The 26,222-nt window shown below is 42.1% G+C and overlaps 1 protein-coding gene across 3 annotated transcripts in view; it reads right to left on the bottom strand.

Moving 5' to 3' along the window:
• The window catches only part of LOC112103345 (schwannomin-interacting protein 1), a 391,826-nt gene that overhangs the window by 105,670 nt on the left and 259,934 nt on the right, over positions 1 to 26,222 (bottom strand). Inside the window, exons 1-2 of one of the 3 annotated variants that reach the window (XM_024195053.3) lie at positions 8,892 to 9,073; positions 7,917 to 8,555 (exon numbers count right to left, since the gene is read on the bottom strand). In XM_024195053.3, coding sequence (XP_024050821.2) covers positions 7,917 to 8,537 — 621 coding nt within the window. In that variant the 5' untranslated portion in view covers positions 8,538 to 8,555; positions 8,892 to 9,073. Of the gene's footprint in view, positions 1 to 7,916; positions 8,556 to 8,891; positions 9,074 to 26,222 lie in introns of those variants that run through there. The other 2 variants (XM_026650013.2, XM_026650012.2) reach the window with 2 other exon arrangements.

The following is a 26,222-nucleotide window of genomic DNA, read 5'->3' as shown; positions in this document are numbered from 1 at the left end:
ACAAACCGGCCCGGCCCGCCAGGGGCTTTCCCTACACAAGCGGCGGCCCCAGTTTGAGAACCACTGCTTTAGAGCCTACAAGTCCACTCAGTCCTACTTCTTGTTCAGCCAATCGCTCAGACAAACAAGTTTGTTTACATTTGCAGGAGATAATGCTGCCTGCTTCTTGTTTACAATATCACATGGAAGTGAGAACAAGGGTTCTCATGACACTGTTGTAACCAGCATCACAAGATATTTACGTGCCAGATGCGCTGAAGATTCATATGTCCCTTCATGCTTCAACCACTATTCCAGGGGACATGCGTCCATGCTGATGACGGGTTCTGCTCGATAACAATCCAAAGTAGTACGGACCAATGCATGTTCATTTTCATTATTCGAGTCAGATGCCACCAGCAGAAGGCTGATTTTCTTTTTGGGTTGTTCGATGCGGAAACTACAGAACCCGGAGTGTTGCTCTTTTAAGCCTTCTGAAAGCATGCTCCACACCTCATCCCTCTCAGATTTTGAAAGGCACTTCAGATTCTTAAACCTTGGGTCAAGTGCCATAGCTATCTTTAGAAATCTCACATTGGTACCTTCTTTGCATTTTGTGAAATCTGCAGTGAAAGTGTTCTTAAAATGAACAACATGTGCTGGGTCATCATCCGAGAATGCTATAACATAAAATATATGGCAGAATGCTGGTAACAGAGCAGGGGGCATACAATTCTCCCCAAGGAGTTCAGTCACAAATTTAATTAATGCATTTTTTTTAAGCGAGCATCATCAGCATGGAAGCATGTCCTCTGGAATGGTGGCGGAAGCATGAAGGGGCATATGAATATTTAGCATATCTGGCACGTAAATACCTTGCAACGCCTGCTACAAAAGTGCCATGCGAACAGCCTGTTCTCACTTTCTGGTGACACTGTAAATAAGAAGAGGGTAGCATTAGCTCCTGTAAATGTAAACAAACTTGTTTGTCTTAGTGATTGGCTGAACAAGAAGTAGGACTGAGTGGACTTGTAGGCTCTGAAGTTTTGTATTGTTCTGTTTTCGAGTGCAGATATGTAACAAAAAAAATCTACATTTGTAAATTGCACTTTCACAACAGAGATTGCACTACACTACTTGTAGCAGATGAATTTTAAAATGATAACAAATAATATTTTTTGTTTATCATTTTTACAGTGCAAATATTTGTAATCAAAAATAATATACACTTTGATTTCAATTACAACACAGAATACAATATATATGAAAATGTAGAACATCATCCAAAATATTTAATAAATGTCAATTGGTATTCTATTGTTTAACAGTGCAATTAAAACTGATTAATCGCGATTAATTTTTTTAATCCCAATTAATTTTTTTGAGTTAATTGCGATTAATCAACAGCCTTACTAGATATGGTACAAACATAACCAAAAGATTATCTTTGTTCCACAGAGCTTACAATCTAAGCTGACTAACAAAAGGCAAACAGGAAGATATCACAGACAGGGGGAGCACAAGGAAACAATGATGCAATTAGTGCTTCCACTGTTGCTGCTACAGGGAGAAACAATAATGGCAAATTTCAGGGAGGTGGTGGGGAGTAAATGTAGGTAAGGGCAAAGCATTCAGTGTGGATAGGAAACATTTTTTGAATAATTATTAGCAGAAATCATGCCATAGATAACCATCTATAGCATGGCTTTAACAAAGTTCTTAACATAACTGTAACTTTTTTTTTTATTAGTGTGAGATATAGATATAGATTAGTGCAAACCATATTACAGTAGAGTCTGGTCAGAGCTGTTCTTGAAATCAGGTTTCAAATACATGAGTATTAAAGTGAACAGGATCACTAGTTCAGAGCTGATGATGCAATCTCAAATTAGTCAACAAAACTCTGAAAGAGGAAGATGACCTACTATAAACTGGAGTATTTGGGAGAGTGAGGACCTGAAATATTGAATGAACAATTAGATAAAGTGAATTTGTCACTCATCCAGGACTCAGGTCATAAGGCAGCCAGAGTATTAACTAATCCTTAAGTACTAGGCGTTGGTAGAATCTTCTCTTGGAAAATGCTAAAGAGAGTTTAAAAATAAATACTAATTCCAAAAGAATTCTGAATTTTCCCAATTGTGCTGGCTGTTCTTTTGATAACATCTCACGGAATCTATAGAGGAATCTCATTAACATTCACTACTAGAAGGACCACTGTCAATCAAAACTAAAACCTACACACACACACACACACCTGTTACCAACACTATTTTACTACAACTAAAATGATTTCTAAAAATCTAATTTCTTTTTGCATTTCACTTAACTTTGGCAAAAAAAAAAATAAACTAGTCAGTTTCAGTTTTCAGTCAGTTATGTACAAATCAGTTTCAAACTGTGATACTCATGGTCAAAGAAAATATCTCAGTTTTCACCAATGCAAGGAATATTTATATACACCTCTACCCCGATATAACGCAACCTGATATAACACGAATTCGGATATAACGTGGTAAAGCAGTGCTCCGGGGGGGCGGGGCTGTGCACTCCGGCGGATCAAAGCAAGTTTGATATAATGCAGTTTCACCTATAACGTGGTAAGATTTTTTGGCTCCCGAGGACAGTGTTATATCGGGGTAGAGGTGTATTTAAAACAAAAAAAAACCCACACAAACCCTGTCAATTCAGGAAAAAACAATGAAAACCTTTCTGTTTCTATCTGGGTTTACAAACTCTCTTAAGGAGTCACCTAAAATACCTTAGCACGGGGACTCTCAAACTGGGGGTCGTGACCCCTCAGGGGGTCGTGAGGTTATTACGTAGGGGGTCGCGAGCTGTCAGCCTCCACCTGCAAAGCCCGCTTCACTTCCAGCATTTATAATAGTGTTAAGTATATTTAAAAACTGTTAATTTATAAGGGGGTCACACTCAAAGGCTTGCTGTGTGAAAGGGTCACTACTACAGACGTTTGAGAACCACTGCCTTAGAAGCTGACCCCAGAAGTCAAATCAGGAATCCTAACTCTATCTGAATCCTTTTAAGACTTCAGATTTTACTTAATATTATTATATCTGAAGTTCCTGTCACAGGTTTCTGCAAGTAACCTAGAATTAATTATGTAATATTTATAGGAGTTTCATAAAGAAAAGGAGGGTATAGTCTTGTGTTTATGGCACTGGACTGGACTCAGGAAACCTGGACTCAGGAAACCTGGATTCAATTCCCAGTTCTTCCACATGCTTTTTGTATGACTGTGAATAAGTAACTTGATCTCTCTGGTCTCAATTCCTCACCTGCAGCAGCAGCTCTGGCCTAAAAAGAAGAATCTGCAGCTTTCTCAAATTGCACCAGACTGAAAGGTGAAGAAAGGGACATTGTGCTCTGCTATGCCTGCTCCCCCATCCTCTAAGAAAACCTGGGAAAATTTGGAAGAAATTCACTTCAAACTAGACAGATAAGGACATGAAGTTTCTTTGAGTCCCCCCTCCCTCTGCCTCCTCAGTCCGAAAGACCCCGACAGCCAAGAAGATGTGTGCAAGGAGAAATACCTCTAACATCAGGTTGGATGATGGGGGGAAAGGTCTGTTAATGTCCAGCATGGGGAGGCTGGAGAGAACCCTCAACATCAAGAAACAGCAGGGGAAGAAGCACATGGGCTCCCCGCCTCAAAGGGTCTGTAAACTGTAATTATACACCCAAAGCTGGCCTGTTCCAGCACAAGCGGGCTCACGGGCTCAGGCTCGCAACGCTGTTTAATTGTACTGTAGATGTTCCAGCTCCATCTGCAATCCAAGTTCTGGGACTCTCCCACCTCATTGGGTCCTAGAACCTGAGCTCCAGCCCGAGCCCAAATATCTATAGCGCAGTTAAACGGCCTGTTAGCCAAAGCCCTGCAAACCCAAGTTGCTGTTATGGGCTAACCCCCGGTTTTTAAACTGTAGTGTGGGCATGCCCCAAGAGAGAAGGGAAAACCCTTCCTGAAGATGAAATAGAGCTGAGTGAATGGAGGTTAGAGAGAATGTTACTGCAGGAGAGCACAGCAAAACAGTTATTGTTAAACTGGCCATGATAGCAGAGATCCCCCACTATTTACTCACCCTGACCTTCTCTATTATAGAAAGTGAGGATCTGTAAAAATATGAGTCTATCTGCACTTCAAGCAGTCTAATACAGTGTACATACCTGTTCTAAACTATGCCCATAAGGCACAGATGCTAATTAGAAGGAACAGATCCAGGAGTGAAATAACAGAAATGAGATTCCTGCAGTAGCTTAGTGGTTTTGATGGGTTCACAAAACTGAAGCACATAAGCCAAATAAATGTTCAAATACATAAACAGAAATATGCATGGAAAAAGAGAAAGGCTGCCACAATGAGCTACACACATTGTTGTTCCCAAGGATGCTGGAAAATTGCAGGGGGGGGGGGGAATTAGTTACAATTATCAGGAATTCTTCCAGTACCTCACATACCATAAAACTGATACATTTATAAAAATGGGAAATGCCAACTGTGGGCTTAAGCTGACAGGCAGGTCAGCAATGAGAAAGAAGATGTGTACATGCTGTGTCTCTGGAGATGGGAGCCTAGTCTCCTTAGCCTGATCTGATCTACAGAAAGCAGTGCTACTGCAATACTTACAAGGAGTTCTGTGTGGGACTGTACTGCACCCAAACTGCAACTTCCATCATTGGAACAACATGTAGCACAGATTAGGCTTCCATGGAATCCCTTGCATAGGGATCAACGTTTGTAGCAGCTAAAGAGGAGCTATGTGCTCATCCCTCCAGGCAGGAGGCAAGGTGCTACGCCAAGTACAGGTAGTGTAGTGGGAGGATTCTGGTTTGGAGCAAGGGTAGTCAAAGCACTAATACTAGATAAAGGGGAAGAGTAGGTCCAAGACAGAGAATGTTTGGTTTATTTTTTAGTGCATTGGCTCCAATTAGCATTTTTTCTTAAATGTAATTATTTACAAATGGCAATGATCCAAAAATCTTTCAGGGTAACACCTCACTTATGCAAGCACCCAACTAGAAAGGAAGAGTTCCTATATTTGCTGCTGTTGCTTAGTTAGAGATGGTTTTCTGTAAGCTTGAGTGACCAAAAGTAAGAGTACATCAGTTTACATTGATGAGATCATCATCATAACGATAAAGGAAAGAAACGACTTTAAAAAAAAAAAAAGCTTAGTTTCTGAATAAGCCACTATCAATTACAAGACCACCTAAAAAGTCCTGGGGTCAGTGATTTTATTCCCACACTCTCTACATGCTGCTGTTATTAGCTCACCCTTAGTTCCAAGTCTGGTCTTTTAAAAATGCATTGTGGCAGCTGTCATGCTACCAGACTGCCCTAATTACAATATCTAATAACCACAAGATTTTTCAAAAATCATTTGTAATATTCAAGGAATGATTCATTCAAAGTCATTTCAAAACACAGACAGTAAGTATGATATAAAGTCCCAGATGCCTAACTAGAAGGCCAATGCTGCAAGTACTCAGCACCCTTTTTCTTCAGCTGATATTAGTAAGAAGTGAGGTTGCAGAGCACCTTGCAGAATCAAGCCCTAGGAAAGTAAAGTTATAAGGTGGAGGTTAACGGAAGTTAACATCAGTCTTATTGTCCGTCATAAAGCAGTGTTCGAATGTACCTTCAATGGTTTTAGAGAAAAGTTTAGGGAATGTCATGCCTTCTTTTAATTTACATATTATGAAAACAATTCTTAATGAATGGGATTTCATATCTCCCTGAACAGAATGCTGTACACCCAACCCACCACTGACACCTGCTTATTGGGAGTAAATATGTGCTAGTTTCTTTTCCTTCCTGAAAGATTCCAAAATTATTACTTTGTATACTAAATTATATAGTATGAGATTTCACAATATAACTATTTGGAAGGACAAATACAGTATATGAATTAGTTTCCATCTTGACTGTGGTTCTTAAATCTCTGGAGTACTGGGTTCCAGTTCTGGGTCAGGTTACAAGTGAAAACATGTTTGATGTTTTAGGTGATTTTGTTCAGCTCTCACACAAAAATAAATAAAATAAAAGGCCATTACTCTGTGTGTGACAGTCTCTGCTCAACAGCAGCCCAGGACTGGAATACCACTGTTCTGGCCAGTTAGGAGTAGTTCATTGGCAGAGCTGTATAGGGAAGCCAATGCCATTTAATACCTCAAAGAATAGGCACCTAAATTCACACACATACATACGCTCACACACATAAAAGACAACTTTCACAGCATATATACAATCTTCATCAAGGCTAGGCCATACTTAAAATGAAGTGACATCAGCATCTCTTATTGTTGAAAATAAAAGCCATTGTATTATTTGTTACAGTTGCAATAACAACAGAATACAAGCAAAATGTTGTTCTTTAGCTTCATACTTTCTAAAATCTGTACCAAATAAAATATAGACATTAAGACATTAACCAGGAGATTTTTTTTTAAACACTGTAATAACTGAGTCTAGCAATGATAATTTTTGGTTGCTGCTTTAAGATATTTGCTGAACGCTGATGAAAAGAATAGCTATGAAAATCTGCTATACAGCAGTGATTAAAGGAAACACATTTGAAACACAAAGTGGGGGTCTTACAACCAGGTTCTACTAGGCAAAGAAAACATCCCCTTCCCTCTTTTAGTATTAGCAATACCATTTACACTGAGACATGCTGTTACTTGTCCTCATGCTCTAAAGTCAAAGTGCAGGCATCCAATTTCCAGTAGCCTGAAGCCTTGTATACTCAAACCACACCCCAAGGCAAGGTACCAAATGACAAGCATTCTGTAATGGTTGCCACATACTTTAGCTAGGTTAAAGTATGCAATCCTTCTTGGCTAAGGTACAGATTTAAATGCTTGGGTTGCAATTGTTGCTATACCTCAAAATAAAGCAACCAGAGAAACGCCCTTCAAAAAGGAGATACCCACCCAGGTCCATATTGGGAAGTGTACTTGACCAGTGGTTCTCAACCAGGGGTCCGGGAGGCCCCGCAAGCAGGTTTAGGGGTGCCACCAAGCAGGGCCAGCATTAGACTCATTGTGGCCAAGGGTAAAAGCTGAAGCCCCACTGTATGGGGCTGAAGCCCAGGGCCCTGAGCCCCACCCCACCACCTGGGGCTAAAGCCTGAGCAACTTAGCTTTGCGGGGAGCCCTGTGGCATGGGGCCCCGGCAATTGTTTGACTTGCTACCCCCTAATGCCAGCTCTGGCTTTTATATGCAGAAAACTAGTTATTGTGGCACAGGTGGGCCATGGAGTTTTTATAGCATGTTGGGGGGTTCTCAGAAAGAAAAAGGTTGAGAACCCTTGTACTAGATGGCCTAAGACTCCTGCTTATGTTTATTCCACCCGCTCCTGCTGCCACCCACATTGTCTGGCTTTCCTGTATCCAGCCAGGTGTCTGTCTGATAAGAAACAGGAAGTGCCACTGAGCCCCACCAAAATCTCAGAATTCACAAGACATTACAAATGGTCACTGAGTCACCAGCTTGATCTGTTCAACAGACACACACACCCTGGTTCTCTGATCCAGGCCAGGGGCGGGCAGGTCAGAGTCAAGCTATTCCTTCCACAGCTGAACAAATGAAAGAGGCTGCAGAAAGACAAATTCTTTGCAGATCTGCAAGAAAGGGGACAGATCTAGATTCACACACAATGAAGCTTCTTACTAGCAACAATGTTGCATTCAATAAGCGGCCCTCCCAGGTTAGAAGGATGAAAAAACCCGTCACAATTAAAGGGCAACAGCGATTTGTCCAATTACCATCTATGGCAATGCTCCGTATGGATCTCTGCGACTGACTCACTGCCTAGTAACATGTCTTGTCACCATAAGTAATTCCCTTTACTCCGACTCGCCCTCCCTCGCTCCCGCCCCAAAGCCACAGACCTTGCAGATAACGGGGACCAACTTACTGAGGTGTAGTTTGTTTTCTGGCTCTGGTTTCGTACCTCCTGTTCCTGAAACTGTAACCCTGCCAGGTGTTTCTCCAAAGCCTCCCAGTCCATAGTCGGGAGCTGAGGCTCCTGCTCTTTCAGCCAAGTGCCCCCCGTGGAGCTGTCCAAGGGGTGCCCGGGGGCGACCCCCCCTCCACCGCGGAGCCTCCCCACAGCCGGCTGGGCTTTCTGGGGATGGGCTTTGCGCCCTCCTGCCCCGCGGTGTCCCGTCCTGCGGCTGGGGGGCACCACGTTGCCGTTCTGCCGGAGGTCCTGGGGCGGGGGGTTGCCGTTGGGGGCGGGGGGCGGCATGGTGTTGGAGGCGCTGGTGCTTCTCACATCCTCCAGCTCCTCCGCCAAACTCCTTCGCTTGGCAGCCTTGGCATCGCAGCCGGCGGTGCAGAGCCCGTCCTCCTCCCACGCGGCAGTGCCCTTCCTTCCGTACCCCAGGTAATCCTCCTCCTCCTCCGAGTCCTCCAGGGCCGCCAAGTCCAGGCTGCTGGGGGAGGGGGAGGATTTGCACTCCGAGCAAGGGGTGACTTTGCTGGAGCTGGACTCGGAGCTGGAGCGGCTGCTGCACGCGTCGCTTCCTAAATCCATCCCATCCTCGCGGTAATCCTGAGGGGGAGAGAAGGAAACACGCAGCGGATTAAAGAGAGCAGGAACCAGCCGCCTCCTGTCTGGCCGCCGCCGCCCGCGGGAAGCGCATCGCCTCCGGGCACAGAAAGCCCAGCCACGGATGTGCCTCCCCAGCTAGCGCCGCGTCCAGATTTGCACGGGGGGGGGGGGCTGCTCTAGGGGCCCGCCCCCCCCGGCCAGGGGCTTCCCCGACTCTCCCAAAGTTTCCTACCACCTCCCCCGCGCTCCGGCTGGAGGAAGCATCTGCGCCCGTCCTCCGCCCGCTTTGGGGGAGCGGGTCTCGGGTCGTCCCCCCCTCCGGACCCTGGCGCTCACCCCCGGGAGGGGAGGGGCAGACGCCTTCGTCAGGGCTCCATGGTGTGGTCAGGAGGCGGCTGGCCCCATAGCTCAGCCACTGTCTCCTCTGGCGGCGGCGGTAACGTCCCGGCCGCCGCGTCCAGCTGCTGAGCCGGGGACCCGCCGGCAGCGCAGCGAAACGGGGGGTGCGGGAGGCAGCTCGGCCGGCAGCCGTGGCATGAAGTCCCGTCCCCACGCTGCCGGCGTCAGAAGCAACGGGGAGGCTGGTGCTCACACCGCCCCCTGCGGTACAGCCGGGCAAGACGCAGAGCTGCAGCTCAGGCGGGGGCTGGGGAGCGGGAGCCCCTGTGTGGAACGGCTGTTTCTCTTTTTACTGCTCCTTCCCAGGCAAAGCCCGTGAGGGCTGCACCCTCTCCCCTCGAACAATGTGCACACGAGAACCTGGCCCGGCTACAATTAGCTGCACTCAGGTAAGGCACGGCCACAAATTCCCCTTTTTTTGTGGGAAGAGAAACACATTGTGATCCTATGAACTTTGGAGCAGCTTCTGATCAATGGACTGTGAGCTGGCAGGAATCCAACCAGCCCTTCAGCTCTCATTCATTTGCTTTCTTTTTCGGGCCCTCCAGCATGCACAGTTTGAACTGCCTGCAGCCATGAAATTAAGTCTATTAGTACAAAAGCCACACAAAAAGAGTTGATAGCAAATGAGGATTAAGGCCATATAATACCAGTATCTACATGTACCAACCAGTGCAAGTAGCTCAGCACACTTTGCAATCATACCTCTGTCTCAGCTGTACAAAGTTTCTTTGAATAGTTTTAAAGAATGTTTTGGAGCAATTAATGCCTGACTTATATAGCAGCGTGTAATAATGTAACACACAAGCTGTACCTTAGTGCACCCAGCTAAGCAATGTCATATTATTCTCTTCAACTCTCTTGGCTTTTTAACTAAGATCAAGTAGAGAAAGCCTGGTTCAGCCTGGACACTCGATGTGGAATCAGACGTGGGTTCTAGGCCCAGCTCAGACAGAAGTTCACTACCCGTCTACTTCCTCAGCTGTGACTCAGTTTCACTGCTTACCCTCCTCTATACTTTGAGTTCTATGAGTGAAGAGTGCTCAAGAATACAATAAATTTAGTACAAATATAGTAACAGTTTAGTGGTTGATACCTTCTCCCAGAGGACTATATTCTGCTCAGGGGGACAGTAAGGTTCCTGTTCACCGTACAAGGCATATCCATATTATAAAATGTCCCTCCTAGTGTAAAAATAAAGGCTAAAAATGTCAAAAGTGCTTAAGTCACTTAGTAGCCTAAATCCTATATACAAAATCACCTAAAAACACTCAGGTGCCAGTCCCATTGAAATTCAAAATAAAATAGGCTATATTGTGAAGATTCTTTACTTTGATTCATATAAATCAACTAAAACACAAACCCACCTCCTCTCATGGACTCTTGCCAATGCTTTGTGGAAAAGACAATAGCACAAGAATAAATCCAGCAGAAAACTCAGCCCCCATACTACTAATACTCCTGAAACAAAGTATTTATTTCAAACTCTTCCCAAAAAGATATCCAATGCAGGCAACTCAACTGAATCAAAAGCCTGAATTAATAGATGGGTTAAGCCGTATGCCCAAAAATGCCCAGACTCAAACTACTTACAAATCAAGGGAGCTACAGCTAGGATACCTCTGCTGATCTCAGCTGCACCTGAATCACAAGAGCTGTAGTACCTCGGGTAGTCAAGTTACAAACACAAACTCATGGGTCAAATCCAACACCTTAAACTCCACCAGAAACCAGTTGCTGACAGGTACAGAATCTGGTATGATGTGTTTGTGACAGTTGTGGAACAGCTATGTTATAATCTAAGAATACTGAGTGTAATAATTTTATGAACATTGTATGTAAGCTGGTCAGTGAGGGGAAGTTACTGTAACTGTAGCAGGTTATTAGAATTTCCTGTGTGACTGTACTGATGTAACTTACATTGAGGACAGCGGAATGTTTATTATATACCTGTAATGGGGTCAGTGCATGAAAACAACGCAATGGGTTCCCAGATCAGAACATCCAGAAACACACCTGAAAGACCACAGGGCAAGCTGTTACGGTAGGAGACAGCATCCTTAAAACTGCCTCCAACAAGTTGCAAGCCTTGTTTTGCCAAACCTGAGATCCTGGAGATCATAAGCACACCAAACAGTTAAAAAGTGCTTCTCAGGAGAAGGCAGTGGGGAGGAGGCTTTTGTCAGAAGCAGTCCAGGGAGATAGGTTGATGGAGGGAGAGATTTTGAGGAGAAATTCTGGGGGAGTTGGGCCTTCCCAGATCCAGCAAATGGTAAGACTTAGGGGAAAGCACACGTGTGTATAGTCTGGTTTATTATTTTGAACATGTGTTTTCTCTGAAGTATTTTTGTTCTAATACATTTAATAAAGCCTTTGTTTTAAGGAGAACGTTTGGTCACTGGTCATTGCTCCCAGAGAGAACAGAATTGCTCCTGCTGAAGTAATCACAGTTGATCACAGAGACCTGCAGCTAGGGCCTGATCAGAGTTGGAGAATCATGTGATTCCACTCTGAGCCAGGTGACAGCTTGAGGGGTGTAACCTGAGAAGGGGTGCACTTTATGACACCAGGTGGGATCAGAGGTATGGTTTGCCCACTAACCATGACAGTGTTCATGAAGAGACGCCTCACTCAATAAATGGGCTGTTGTGTTCTCCACTACCTTTAGCCCAGGGGTCGGCAACCTTTGGCACGCGGCCCTCCAGGGTAAGCACCCTGGCGGGCCGGGTCGGTTTGTTTGCCTGCCGCGTCCACAGGTTTGGCTGATCGCGGCTCCCACTGGCCGCAGTTTGCCGTCCCAGGCCAATGGGGGTGGCGGAAAGCGGCACGGGCCGAGGGATGTGCTGGCCGCCGCTTCCCGCCGCCCCCATTGGCCTGGGACGGCGAACTGCGGCCAGTGGGAGCCGTGATCAGCCAAACCTGCGAATGCAGCAGGTAAACAAACCGGCCCGGCCTGTCAGGGTGCTTACCCTGGCGGGCCGCGGGCCAAAGGTTGCCGACCCCTGCTTTAGCCTAAAAGTGATCTTGTTTGCAACATAGACATGGGTCCTGGTAGCAAGGTCTGCCTCAAAAAGAAATGACTACAACCTCTGACCAGATGCAAAATGAAAATACCTGTATTACTCATTGCTGCTATATGATCATCTAACAGCAGCAGAGGATCCAACATTAAGTTGTGAACACTGGTCACAAATGGCAGACAATGAGGCTGATCTCTTCTCTATATATACCATCATCACTGTAATCTAATCCAGTTTTAATCAACTGCTCCTGTCTCAACCAAACACTGGGGAAGATGCTGAACTGCACCAGCTGGGTGAAATAATAGAAAAAAGTTAGGTGTTGTCAGCATACTGAAGGCATTTCAGCTCATGTCTCCTCATTAACCATCCTAATGGCCCCATACATACATTCAATAAAAGATAAAATATATTCTGCAGAAACCCTACATGAGTCTGCTTTTGGAGCAACCCCAGATGGATCTTTCCAAAAGTAAAGAGCAAAGATGCTCCATCTACTTATAATCTGATCTATCCATGAGTCAGTAATACAGCATAATTAACAGTGTCAAAGGCAGATGACAGATTTATAATTTCAGATTGGATACCTGATCTTCATCCATTGCCACAAAGAGGTCATTGACCAATGCCATCTCTGTACAAGATTGAACAGAGACAGCTAGATACTGTGAATGTTTCTAGGTATAGCTGATAAATGGAAAGACAAACTCAAACGATAACCTTAAAAAAAGCAACAACCACTTCTCTCTCTATTTAATCTTAAATTTTGGATCTTAATTATGTGTATTCAGATGTGGATTGTTAATTACTTAATGGCTGAATGGTATATCCCCCCTCATACACACACACTCATCCCTATATTAAAAGAACATGATTAAGGTTGTAAAGTCAAACACTCAAAATTAGGAAATGCCAGAATTAAGGTTGTCCATTGGAACCTTATTTCTGCCCCCTTGTGCTTATGCATAATGATACCATCTCTGATCACAGCATCACACAGTATTTTGGGAACCCTGCCTCATTCAGTAATATCCTCTATGTAGACCACCACAAGAGGAGGATGAGACACACATTGGGCCAGTGAGTTTCACAGATATTTGCTGATAGCAGAGAAATGGCAAGCCTCAGGAATTCCATTCCAGGATCTGGAAAGGAGTGTGCTCCAGTGGGCAGACCCTCTGACTATTCCTTCCAAACTTAAATCCTTCCGCCCCATCCCCTACAACCTGTCCCTGTTCCTCTCTTGTCTCTTTCCCACCCCTGTCTCTTTGTCCCAGTCTCATTTTTTTTGCCTAGCCAGTCCCAGTCTCCACTAGTTGGGCTTCTCGTCCCAGTCCCAGTTTTCTTGCTGGGCAAGAGCTAGTCTCCCACTTTGAGCTCCCTAAATCTCAGTATCCCCCTCAACTCCAAGTCCCAGTCTCCTTGCCCAACCAGTCCCAGTTCCCCCTCCTCTTGGCTCTTCAGCTAATCTGTCTCCCCCATCCCTGTCTCCCAGTCTCCTTTCCAGCTGCCCCCGCCTTCCCTCCTTACTTCGGCTCACGTTCCCAGACTCCTTTCCTAGCCTGTACCAGTCATTTTTCCTTCCCTCTTTTTTAATTTCTAAGAACCCATAAAATAAAATCCCTAAAAACCACCAACACCAACAAAATGGACAAGCACACAGGAGAGTTTGATACTCACTTGGTAGCCAAACTAAGACACTAAGCTCCTATTTATAACCTTTAATTTAGGTTTAACAGCTATATTACTCAAACAGTTATGGAATTTAACACACATGTATTAAATTAATAATTTATAAACTTGGTGGACTTTTAAAAATGCCTTTTTATCAAAAACTGTTAAAAATTATACATAATAAGAAAAAGTTGGGATTTTTTAAAACCAAGACAACACCTCTGCAGGTTTTGCCATTGGTTTGATGGCAGACTTAGACTGCCTGCAGTTTGAAGGATTAGATTTAACTGTAATTATAATGCTACTAGTGGTCAGCACCAATTGCACTGGAGGATGTAAATAGGTAAATCCATATAATTATCAGTTTTCACCAACTCTCTCTAATTAATCTATTTTTTTAAAACTAGCGTAACTAATTACTGGTAGTTCTAGAAATAACTCTCTTAAAAGGCTAATAAATTTTATTATATTCTGACTCATTGAAGCCAACTGTAACATGCAAATTTGCTGACTCCAAAAACAGCATTAAAAGGACTTCTGTATACGGTACGTTTAATTAATATTCTCCCTAGCTGCACCTTCAAAATTACATTTGCAAAAATATAGTAACTGACAATGCTATACAGTACTTGAGACTTTGCTTTATGGTGTTTTGGGTAATGATGATGGTTACTGTAGTACAGCAAAGGATTCCATGCTAAGCGAGGCTGTAGGAAACATTTCTTACAAAGCCTAGCGATTTTTCAGAGTAGAAAGCTGTATAGTGTCCTTAAATTTTATCTGTTATTCAGTTTTAATTAATTAGATTAGGCATGGACCTCTTAATGAGTAGTACTAATATATTAATGACAAATAAGTACATTAATACAAAATTAAGGATGCATATATTTAATGTCATAAAATTCCAGAAATGCAAAAGTTAAGATTCCAACAGCAGTAGTTGTGGTGCACATGCTTTGAGTTGCATGGCATTAGGACACACAATAATATATATTTAAGTACAAAATGAGAAATAGGAAAAATATGTGCAAGGTGGTTAACATTGCTGGGAGGTCCTTAACTTCTGCATTTGCTGACTTTAATTTTAACTATCCAACTTTAACATGTGCACTACATTTCCTAGGGTTTTTGTTTATTTGTTTAAACAGGGTAAAGAAAAAGGGAAAGAACTAAAAGGAAAAGTCAGCAGTTATCCGGCTCACATGGCTTTTAAGCTCCTTGCTACGCATCTATTCATCTTGAGGAGATTAGAGGCTCTAGCTGGGGATCTTATAAGTGCCTTAAAGAAAAAAAGGATGTACACACTTAGGCCTTGATCCTGCAAACACTTACGTAGGTGCAGAATTTTATGCACGTGAGTTGTCTGATTTAAGGCAGGTGCATAAAGTGTACTCACATATGTGCAGCAAATCTATATGTAAATGTGCACCTGTAGATTAATTCATATTCTACTGAGCATGCTCAGTATATAATATTCAAACTATTATAATAAACATGTTTAGACCAATCAAAAAACCCCAAGCACAGTAAGAATGATTTATATTAATCTTCAAATGTTACCTATATTTTTCATAGCCCTGCCCCCCCAAAAAAGTTTTTGTTTTTCAATGGGGAAAGTATCTTTCCTCCTCCTTTCCCATAACTTAAAAAAAGCCAAAGAATTTTGCTTAAACCTTCCAGAAGAAAAAAAATTTATCAATCATCTTCAGTTAGAGACCAAACATGGTGATTTTTCTGCCACTGAAACAAATGTTTTGGAAAGTTGAGTTTGTGAAAGCAGAAAGTTGTAATGGAAAGTGTTTTGAAATGTTAGCAGACCCTAGCAGAGTATGATACAGAAGCAAAGTTCAATAAAATGTGGGCAAAGGAGTGGATAGTGGAATGCTGTTGCATGAACAGCAAGCATAAAATGCAGTTCAAATACAGGAATACCACATGCGGGGCTCTAAAAGGTTCTGTGCTGTCTCTACTCTTATTCAGTGTGTGTGCTATTAGCAGAATTAGTGAGCAGATACTGGAAAGGCGTTCTCCAGAAGGGCTTCAATGTTGGATTTGTCTCCTTAGGTCCAAAATATCCCAAATATGTTGACCTTCTGGATATGCTACAAAGCCTGTCTTTTTTAGTAGATATTTGGGAATGCTTTTGTTCGGAATCTGAGGGGTAGAATGACTTTATTCAGAAATATGTTCTTGTGGACTGATTGGCAGTAGAGATATGCTGTTATTTTGGTCCACATTGATTTTAGTGCACACAGACTCCATTTTTAATTGAGGACCAGGGCTTCTGGAGCCTCGGATAGGTTTTACTTTTATGATTGTTTAATTATAATAAATAAAATTTTCACTACAGAGTAATTTAATAGTCATTTTGGGGATATCAGTCTGTAATTACATGATAATCTTTGTCTTTTTGTAGTATGCAAGGCAATACATGGCTACTGAGATGAACAGTCAGAAAAAGACTGAAGTGTTTAATCAATCTTAGACCTTTTAATCTAAGAAACAGAGATTATTCCTACTATGCAGCAAACAAGAATATTCAAAGAAGGCCTCACTCTTCGCCTTTTTTTTTTATTTTTAAGTTCTCAGTATCATTTGGAAGGAGAGAGGAGTTAAGATGAATGATCATGTTTTATTGGTTAATAAAAACAATAACTGTTGAAAGAAAGTTTTTAAAGTGAATTATAATTCCAGGGCATAGCCACTGGGGGGGGGGGGGAGTATCACAAGTGGATATATACATATTGGTGATGACTTTGGCTTGGATTTTCAAAAAGCCTAAGGGAATTAAGTGTCAAAATCCCTTAGGCCTTGCCTTGTCTACACTACATAGGCTCTGCCAACAGCTACACCAGTATAACTATACCGGCAGAACCCCCTAGTGTAGATGCAGCATATGCCAACAGAAGGAGGAGTTCTGTGGGTGTAGTAAACACTACCTCCCTGAACGACATTAGCTAGGCCAACAGAAGCCTTCTGTTGCATCTACACTGGGAGTTTTGCTGGCATAGCTATATTGATTAGCAGTGGGTGGGTTTTTTTTTTCCCCACATCTCTGACTGACAACTATCCTGACAAAACATTGCAGTGTAGAGCTGGCCTAAGATGCGTTTAAATTCTTAGCCTTTATAGGTATTTGTGAGGGGATAGTGCTTGGTGTTTCTAACTGGCTTTAATTCTTCTCTTGTGGTATAGTTTAACACTATTATCACCTTCAGAAACAAGTACCAGTTTAATAAAGCAAAGTTGCAGAATGGTTGATTATGAACTGATAGACACAGATTGCATAAAAGAAATCTTAAAAATCAATCATTACACATAGTGAGAGACTATAAATAAAGCTTTCTGCAACCGGGTATAATGATAACACTGTTCTACAGATAAGAGAACTCCTATAATGCGGGGAACATTTAATTAACAATACAGTGCTGGTCTTATAATCCATAGAGATGGCATAATAAAAGTTAGGCCTTTTATTTTTCTGCAGTAGATGACATTACTTAGTGGCCACGTTCAGTTGTGATAATGTCCATGTCAGATAAAATAATAGCATTATAGGAGGTACAGCAAGGGCTCAATTCAATAAGAAAAGGATTCTATGGATACAGCCATATGAAGCTCAGGAGGTCCTTTAGTGGTATGTCTCAGCATGAAGGCTTATCTGGATTCTCTTCAGATCCACATTTCAGCAGCTACAGAGCACCTAAGTAGCTGACATTCAGTGCCATCCTGTCTTTCACCCAGCCCCACAGACACGGAGGGCAAATTGGACTCTCCAGCATGACATCAGGAGAAGGGAACACCACTAAGAAATTTGTTCCTTCCCTCATTGGCATAGGAATGAGCATAAATCAGGAAGAAGAAGGGGGGGGGGGGAGGGAGAAAGGAAGAAGAAAACTGATCCCATGCACACTTCAGAAAGAAATGACAGACCTGTTTGGCATAACTTCTAATTTGAAGTGTAACTTGTAACTAAACAACACTTGTATAAGGACTTGGTAAAATGAACAATGGTTCAGCTCTTGGGTCATTTTCAAGTTTTCAAGCTCCATTCATCATGTTAGAAGAAATAACTGCCCTGTTTCAGAGGTCAACCAAAGAGACGTTTATGTCAATCCGTCAATGCAGAGAAATAAAAGCAAGACCCAGATATGGGTTATGAACCCCCCTCCAACCCCCTCAAAACAAAAAAAGTAGTCATCTCTATGGAACACTATCTTCTCCATACAACATAACTCTTTCATATTAAAAGAAAGGTTCCTTTGTACCTGGTATATTTCTTCCGCCACTAATTAAATGCTTACATTATGGTAATGAAGACATGTATTTTCCAATCTTTATTTGTTTTCGATTAAAATGAAGATGGATACACAGTCCTATTTAATTACGTGGTTAGCACTCTACCTTTTTAATTATATATGTATATATATAGAGAGAGAGTATATTTCCTCTCAACCCTTCACAAGAAGAGACCAGATATTGTTATTAAAAAGAATATGTAATTTATCTCTTTTTACAAGTCAAATGGGTTGCCTTTCCAAAGCCATGAACAACCTGAAATGCACAGGAATTTTAAAGGGTGAAGAGTGGGAACACAAATCCTTGTAGATGAAAGAACATACTTTACAGTAATTTTATACAGTGCAACTGTGACGTTGTGCAGTCTATATGGTTTTATAAAAATATAATAATAAGTCAATATAATGTAACTGGGATAGATTTAGAGAAAATACGGTAATAAGTGATATAATGTAACTGGGATATGCTTCATGCAAAAGGTCTCTTGTAAGGTATCATTACAAAGCTTATAATCTACTGAGTATGATAATCTGATTTGTATAAATGTACCACTCTTGTATCTAAAACTAGAAATATAAAACATAACTCTGAGGGCCTATTGTAATTATGTAGAGTGTGGGCCATTAAGGATGGTTTGGAATCTTGATGACTCCCATTGTCTGCAGATGGCTGTATTTACCTTTGAGTCTTCCTGTATATGTGTGTGCTGGCAAGTGAGTAATGAAGTCTTGCAGTGACATGTGATCATGTCACCTGAACTGGAATCCATCTTTAACCTGGTGCTTTTCCAGTGAGGGGGGGTGGAAACCCAGAGGGACAAAGGATTCCCGCCTTATGCAAAAGATATATAAAGGGATGGAAGAGAACAGAGAGAGAGAGGAGCCATCATGGAGAAGCCCCTAGCTAACACCTAAGCTGGAACAAGAGCTGTACCAGGGGAAAGAATTGTGCCCAGGCCTGGAAGGTGTCCAGTCTGAGAAAAACTTACTGAAGCATCTCTGAGGGTGAGATTATCTGTATTTAGTTTGATTAGGCATAGATTTGCGCATTTTATTTTATTTTGCTTGTGACTTACTTTGTTCTGTCTGTTACTACTTTGAACCACTTAAATCCTACTGTCTGTATTTAATAAAATCACTTTTATTTAGTAATTTACTCAGAGTATGTATTAATACCTGGGGGAGCAAACAGCTGTGCATATCTCTCTATCAGTGTTATAGAGGGCGAACAATTTATGAGTTTGCCCTGCATAAGCTTTATGCAGGGTAAAACGGATTTATCTGGGTTTAGACCCCATTGGGAGTTGGGCATCTGAGTGCTAAAGACAAGCACACTCCTGTGAGCTGTTTTTGGGTAAACTTGCAGTTTTGGGACAAGTGATTCAGACCCTGGGTCTGTGTTGAAGTGGACTGGAGTGTCTAATTCAGCAAGTCGGGGTGCTGGAGTCCTGAGCTGGCAGGGAAAACAGAAGCAGGGGTAGTCTTGGCACATCGGGTGGCAGCTCCCAAGGGGGTTTCTGTGATCCAACCCGTCACAGCAACAAAGAGACTTTAATGCCCACAAGGCGAGTCAAGTTTATTCTGAAACTCAAAGACATCAGGAAAATAAAATCTTGTATTTAGGACTTTCGTCAAATTAGTGCATGGCAATTTAAAAAGTTAACAGCTTGTAATAATAAGCTGCCTAGGGAGGTTGTGGAATCTCCATCTCTGGAGATATTTAAGAGTAGGTTAGATAAATGTCTATCAGGGATGGTCTAGACAGTATTTGGTCCTGCCATGCGGGCAGGGGACTGGACTCGATGACCTCTCGAGGTCCCTTCCAGTCCTAGAATCTATGAATCTATGAATAAGCAACCTGTTGCATTTATTTCATTACCATTTTAGCTTCACACACAATGTCTTCGAAATACGTATTAGACTGAAATTAAAATGGTAATGAAATAAATACATTAACTTGTAATAATAATCAAGCTCACCTTTTAAAGAGCTAGAGAGAAGGGAGTTCAGGATGCGGGCTCTGGGAGGGGGCTGAGGGCTGGGGCAGGGGTGCGGGAGGGGGTGAGGGTGTGGGCTCCAGCCAGGCAGAGCTTACCTCAGGAGGCTCCCAGTCAGCAGCGCAGCGAGGCTAAGGCAGACTCCATGCCTGTCTTGGCCCCGCGCCGCTCCCAGAAACAGCCAGCACGTCCTTGCGGCCCCTGGGGGGGAGTCCAGGGGGCTCCGCGCGCTGTCCCCGCCCTGAACGCTGATTCTGCAGCTCCCATTGGCTGTAGTTTCTGGCCAATGGAAGCTGCAGAATCGGCGCTCAGGGCGGGGGCAACGCGCCGGGATCCCCAGCCCCCTCCAGGGGCCACAAAGATATGCTGACCAGTTCCAGGAGTGACACGGGGCCAGGGCAGGCAGGGAACCTGCCTTAGCCCCTCTGCGCTGCCAGACTTTTAGCGGCCTAAACTCTCCCGGATTGGCTTCAGTAGGCTCCGGGAGATAGCGCCCAATTCCGAGAGACTCCTGGTGAAACCGGGAGGGTTGGTAACACTATCCATGTAAGACATCCCTGTGGAAGTCTATGACAAGTATTACAATATCTGAGCTCCCTCTCCTTCCTGCTGCTTAGAGCCCTTCCTGCCCCCTTCATAGTCCCACCCGTTGTGCAATGTGGAACACAATTTCTTGCACCAGAGCTCACGGATATGAAAATATTTGCAGGCTGCCATCTGCAGATACTGTAATATATGTATGAAATCTCACTGAGCTATTACAATATGAACAGGAGACCTCATGAGCTCTCTGAAGCCTCCCATAAAAATAGATAGGATAGCTTACAATATTATCCACTCAAGCCTTTGAAAAAATACCCAAAGGCACTAGTCCTCACTATGGACAACAGTATAAACTCGATTTGGAATTTGTAAGCCAAATTGTTTTAAGATATGACATTTTTTAAAAGTTAGTAGTTTTTCCACTTTTGAAAAAATATCCTCTCTCATTAACTACTTGTTCAGTTACCCTAAATCTTTCCCAATATAAGACCACCACCGATGAGAAATGTAGGTGGTTTAGTTCAGTTTCGGCCAAACTGCGAAGCGAGAAAAGCAGACAATATTGTGCTTTTATAGAAAGCTAGACAACTTTTACTCAAGAGAGACTGCTTTTTTTCCACAGTTATCGTGTTTGAAGCTGTTTATTGTTCAACCCACAGATTTATGCAGAACTATTAACAAAGACAACAGTCCGTGTACATTTAAAGTCATCCAGGGGCTTCTAATAAGCTCACTTTTAATATGATCAGAACAGTTGAATTCCATGATTATCATGTTAATATGATAGAGACTAACAAGCCAAATCCCCAGGTCACTGTTTCGTGAAGTGATGCAAATCTCACTATCCTAGGATGTTAAAGGAATGCTCTTTTTCACATGAACACAAGTCACAATTATGTCAACTTTTTGAAAGGAGAAGCTGCCTCATATATTTTCCCTCTTCCAGATACATTTTATTCCTACACTGAATAACAAAGCAGGCTTTATGTTTAATTCATAGGAATATATGCTGATATTTACATGTTCATGAGAGAGAATCTCCATTACCTCATCTGAAATATCTGTACAGATGCTGACTTGGTAACACGGGTATACTGACATTCCACATATTGACAACATCAGTGATACTGAATGTCACGTAGAGTCCAAGTTCAGAGACTTCTCCGAAAGATCTGCTAATGAAATTGCAGTTGCCTGGTCTAGGGGCTAGTTATCTCAGAGATTTTCCTGCCTATCTCCAGTTACCCATGTACTGTGACAACTCCATTCATTATCATGCACTCAGAAATAATACTTCAGCTATTTGACCCAGAGAAGGTAAATCTCACAAGAACCAGGACCAGAACACACTCAGTGGTGGGTCCGTGCCTCTGGAATCTGATCCCAGTACATATGACATAAGAATGGCCATACTGGATCAGACCAAAGTTCAATCTAGACCAGTATCCTGTCTTCCAATAGTGGCCAGTGCCAGATGCCCCAGAGGGAATGAACAGAACAGGTAATCATCAAGTGATCCATCCCCATCATCCATTCCCAGCTTCCGACAAACAGAGGCTAGGACACCATTCCTATCCATCCTGGCTAACAACCATTGATGGATCTATCCTCTATGAACTTATCTAGTTCTTTTTTGAATCCTGTTATAGTCTTGGCCTTCACAACATCCTCTGGCAAAGAGTTCCACAGGCTGATATGTGCCAGATCCCAAACCTATCCACTTCTAGTAAGCTGTAAGACATCTTTCTTTTCTTTTCTTTAAGGTTTTCTGCCTATTGGAGGTATGGCCCCATGTAGTCCATAATTCCACATCTGCCAAGTTTTCTATGGAGAATTATGTTCCAGAACCTAAGCTTTCATTTACAAAGAATAATTTTCTTGCTCTCATAGTTATTAAACTAACCCTGTAAATGTAAGCCAAGTGTAACAGCCTCAATGTCTTCTTCCCAAGTCTGCAGATAGCTGGAAACAACAGCTCTGAGAAGGATGAACTGTCCCTTTCATATCAGTGGGTTAACTCTGAAACACAGAGAAGATTATTTAAATGCCAGCTTTGTTAAATATTTCATTGCTGATCAATTCAGCGGAAATATCCAGTTAATGTGCTTATCCATCATTCACAAACTGACTCCCTCGTTTTCCCAGGTACCTAAAGACCAAACTGTTCCCCATCCTGCTATCAGAACTTTGGGTTTCCTTCCTACCAAGTTCTGTGACAGAGTTATGTGTTATCAGTACCAAAAAAATAAATAAAAAAAATCTGTGAATATTGAAGACTCAGAGTAAAGTAAACAATATAGGGGCTCCTAGAGTTATTGTATTATCTTTTCAAAATCTAGGGACCCTGCTATAGAACTGTAGCAACCTTGGACCTTGCCAACCAATGTGGCATAGAATACTTGAGATCCTGACTACAATTCTTTCTCTCAATTTCCTAGAGAGACAAGGTGGGCAAGGTAATATCTTTTATTGGACCAACTTCTATTGGTGAGAGAGGCAAGCTGTCGAGCTTACATAGAGCTCTTCTTCAGGTATAGGAAATTTAGGCCATGTCTTCACTACCATTTATGTCAGCAAAACTTATGTTGCTCAAGGGTGTGGAAAAAATAGATATAGAGTGATTGTTTTGTGAAAAGTGTTCACGCACAGGCGATGGGTGTTTTTGTCTGTTATTTTCCTCTGTGAGATCATTCAAGAGCATAGTGATTGTCTGGTTTCACCACCACAGTTGCTATTGGGGCATTTAGTGCACTGGCTGAAGTATACCACATGTTGTCATAGGCATGTGTAGCACCCATAAATCGTGAAAGGTGTGTTGGGGGGGGGGAGAGGAAGAGAGGTGTTGATTTCTGACACTCTGCTGGCTGCTATCCACCATTAAAGATTATACCAGATACAGGTCACAGATACGGCAGAGGATCACAAAATATATGCTCTCTAATTTGGAGAATGTGTTATTTGGGTCTGTTTTAATGTATGTAAAATGCAAACAGATACCATGGTGATGGATGCCTTAAAATACTTGTAATAAACAAAATCAGTTAGGGCTTTGCAAATTTATATTTTAAGTCCAAATTTCAAGTATGAACAACATGTGCCTGGCATCAGTTGCCTAGAATAACTGCCATTAGTACAATTTGCCAGATCAAAAACTACAGGAGCTATAACACAGCCCTTATAGGCCTGACTAGGGAAAAATACTAAACAAAACTCTCGTGATTGGCCACACTAGTAGCTGTGCAGACCTGTCCCCATGTGTACTGCCTATCTGAATTTTACAGTGCTATACGGGCCTCATGTGAGCCTCCAACATTCCCACTGTGTGTACATGCCTAAGATATGAAGTAAAAAAATCAGTGCATCCAGCCAAATGGGATGCCCTGGGACTAGAAGTCCAAGGTAAGAGTATGTGAGCTGTAACATCATGAAGGTTTTGATATTTTTCTGTATAGGTCTGTCTGTAATTAGCCTTATGTAGCTATTTTAGTAGGAGAGAGGCAGCTGATACTCAAATTTGGTCCTAAGTACAACTGAAATTGCATAAGACTATTTCACACATATTTGAAGGTACAGCCTGAGGACAAACCCCTATAAAAGTGAAAATCTATTGGAGGAAAGAAGTATACTTGAGTGCCAAGAACATGCTTGAGTGCCAAGAAAGAGAGCCCAAGCCCTTAGAAAAGTGGCCAATGTTGGTGGTAATCTAGGCAAAATTTGTTTATAAATTCTAAAGTGCAAATTGCTGCACATGAATGTACTCCTTATATACAAGAGCAATGCAGATTTGTCTTTTCCTTAATGCCTTAATTTTACTTATGGAGGTCGGTGGAATCTTACTTTTGAGATTTTCTAGCTCATGGGACTGGGATTTATGTATTTTTGACAGCAGTCATTACTATACTTAACACACCTTTCTTCATTCAGTTTGTCACAGAATGAAGAAAAAGAGACCCTAGGGCTTTACTTATCCTTAAACTACAAGGAGAGATGTGAATATTTTGCTCAGCCCCTCAGTTTTAGTGACTTTTTGAGGCCCAATTTAAGTCCTATGTGACCTGTGGGGCTAGGAGCTTACATTCCAGTTCAGTCAGTACATAAAACAAACAAAATTAAATTACTTTGGTTTACAGAGCAGTGGTAGGGGGAGAATTTCATGATAAATGTGCTTGTTAAAATAGTCTTCTTTTTCACAGATCAGTACAGAGTATTTGTTATTTAAAATAAATATTCCTTTGTAACTTCAGACAGAAAAATATTTTAAAAAGGATTGGAGAAAGTAAAGACTTTTAGTACAGACATACAGTTCACTCCCCTGCATAACAACTGCAGAGAAATGGTTCAGCTCTAAATGATTTATGACACCTGAATGCCATGGAAAATGACAAGGAGGATCCCTGAAAAATGTAAACATCTCTTTTTGTGTTTGAGTTATTGCATTTTCCTTGGCTTCTTAACTGTTTAGAACAAGGCATAAAGACCATTTATATATGAACATGTACATATTTGTATACTGAATACAGCATATATGGGTATTGCATCTGCACGTCTCCGTGTGTGACATGCTATGTTTACATACATACATTTACTATTGTAATATCAACATTCTCTACTAAATAAAAAGTACTTTCAGAATAGCCTCAACAGACCAGGAAATGGCTTCATTTTGGGTCCGCAGGAAGGCAGCTGGTATAAAATGTCTATTTAAAAAAATGTTGTTGGTTCCAGCAGTGCCAAGTAAAACAGAGAGGTGGAAAACAAATTGGAGGGTAACATGAATTTGTGTGTCCTAATCACTTGAACTGCACCCTACCTGCACCCTGAAGTCTACCCTTTCTCCATCATCAATGCTGTACACAGGGTTTCTTTGCCTGGAGAGTGTATTCTCCCTGCAATGGAAGATACAGGCCATGCTGAGTTTCCAAATACAGGGCCCAATCCTGCTTCCATTGGAGTCACTGGAAGCTTTGTCATTGACTTCAAGGGGATAGGGATTGGACCCACTGTTTGTCGTCCTCCCCTCCCCACGAAGCAGTACATTGGCATGTATATAGGGGCATGCAGTGCCAACCTGCAAACAAGCAAGATTCCCGCACTGGTTCTGCCTGCCTGCAAACGTCCCTAGGAATGTTTTCATTTCTTTTCATCGTCACACAAAGAATTTCTTATAGCTAACGTTCTTGCAAAACTTTTTAAAGCTTGCAAAGCATAATGTTCTTGCATGCTGCTGACTCTCTGCGTTTCATTTAAACTTGCACTGCATCTGATATGTGAAATGATCTCTCTTATTTATTACTGCTTATTCTTACATAAAAGGGGCTCTCTGGTCTAAAATTGCACATTAAATTATTACGATTAGTCTATGCTATTAGTCTAAAATTCTTTGGGTTACAAATGCTGTAATATTGATAATTTTACTTAATAAGTTAGAAATGCCTGCTTGCTGCATTGCTACACATTTTACTCTCAGTCCTGTTTCTTCTAATTACAATTTAGACTCCAGCAACAAAAAGAATATTTACCACCACTGGAATGAGGAAACACAAAATCTTGCCATTTCTCTTTAAAAATTATCAGCACATAACATGACATATTAGAATAAAAAGCACAGGAGCCTACCTGCAAACCAGCAAGATTCAAGATATTAGATCTATCTGCAAACTTCACTGGGAATATCTGCATCTTAAATCTCCTTATTTTAAAGGTACAGGCCCCTTTTCAACACAGAATGAAGAAAAA

The sequence above is a fragment of the Terrapene carolina genome, unplaced genomic scaffold, assembly GCF_002925995.2.
Source record: "Terrapene carolina triunguis isolate 2854851 unplaced genomic scaffold, T_m_triunguis-2.0 Scaffold88, whole genome shotgun sequence".
Classification (NCBI taxonomy): Eukaryota; Metazoa; Chordata; order Testudines; family Emydidae; genus Terrapene; species Terrapene triunguis.
This window is presented reverse-complemented; position numbering and strand designations above follow the sequence as displayed.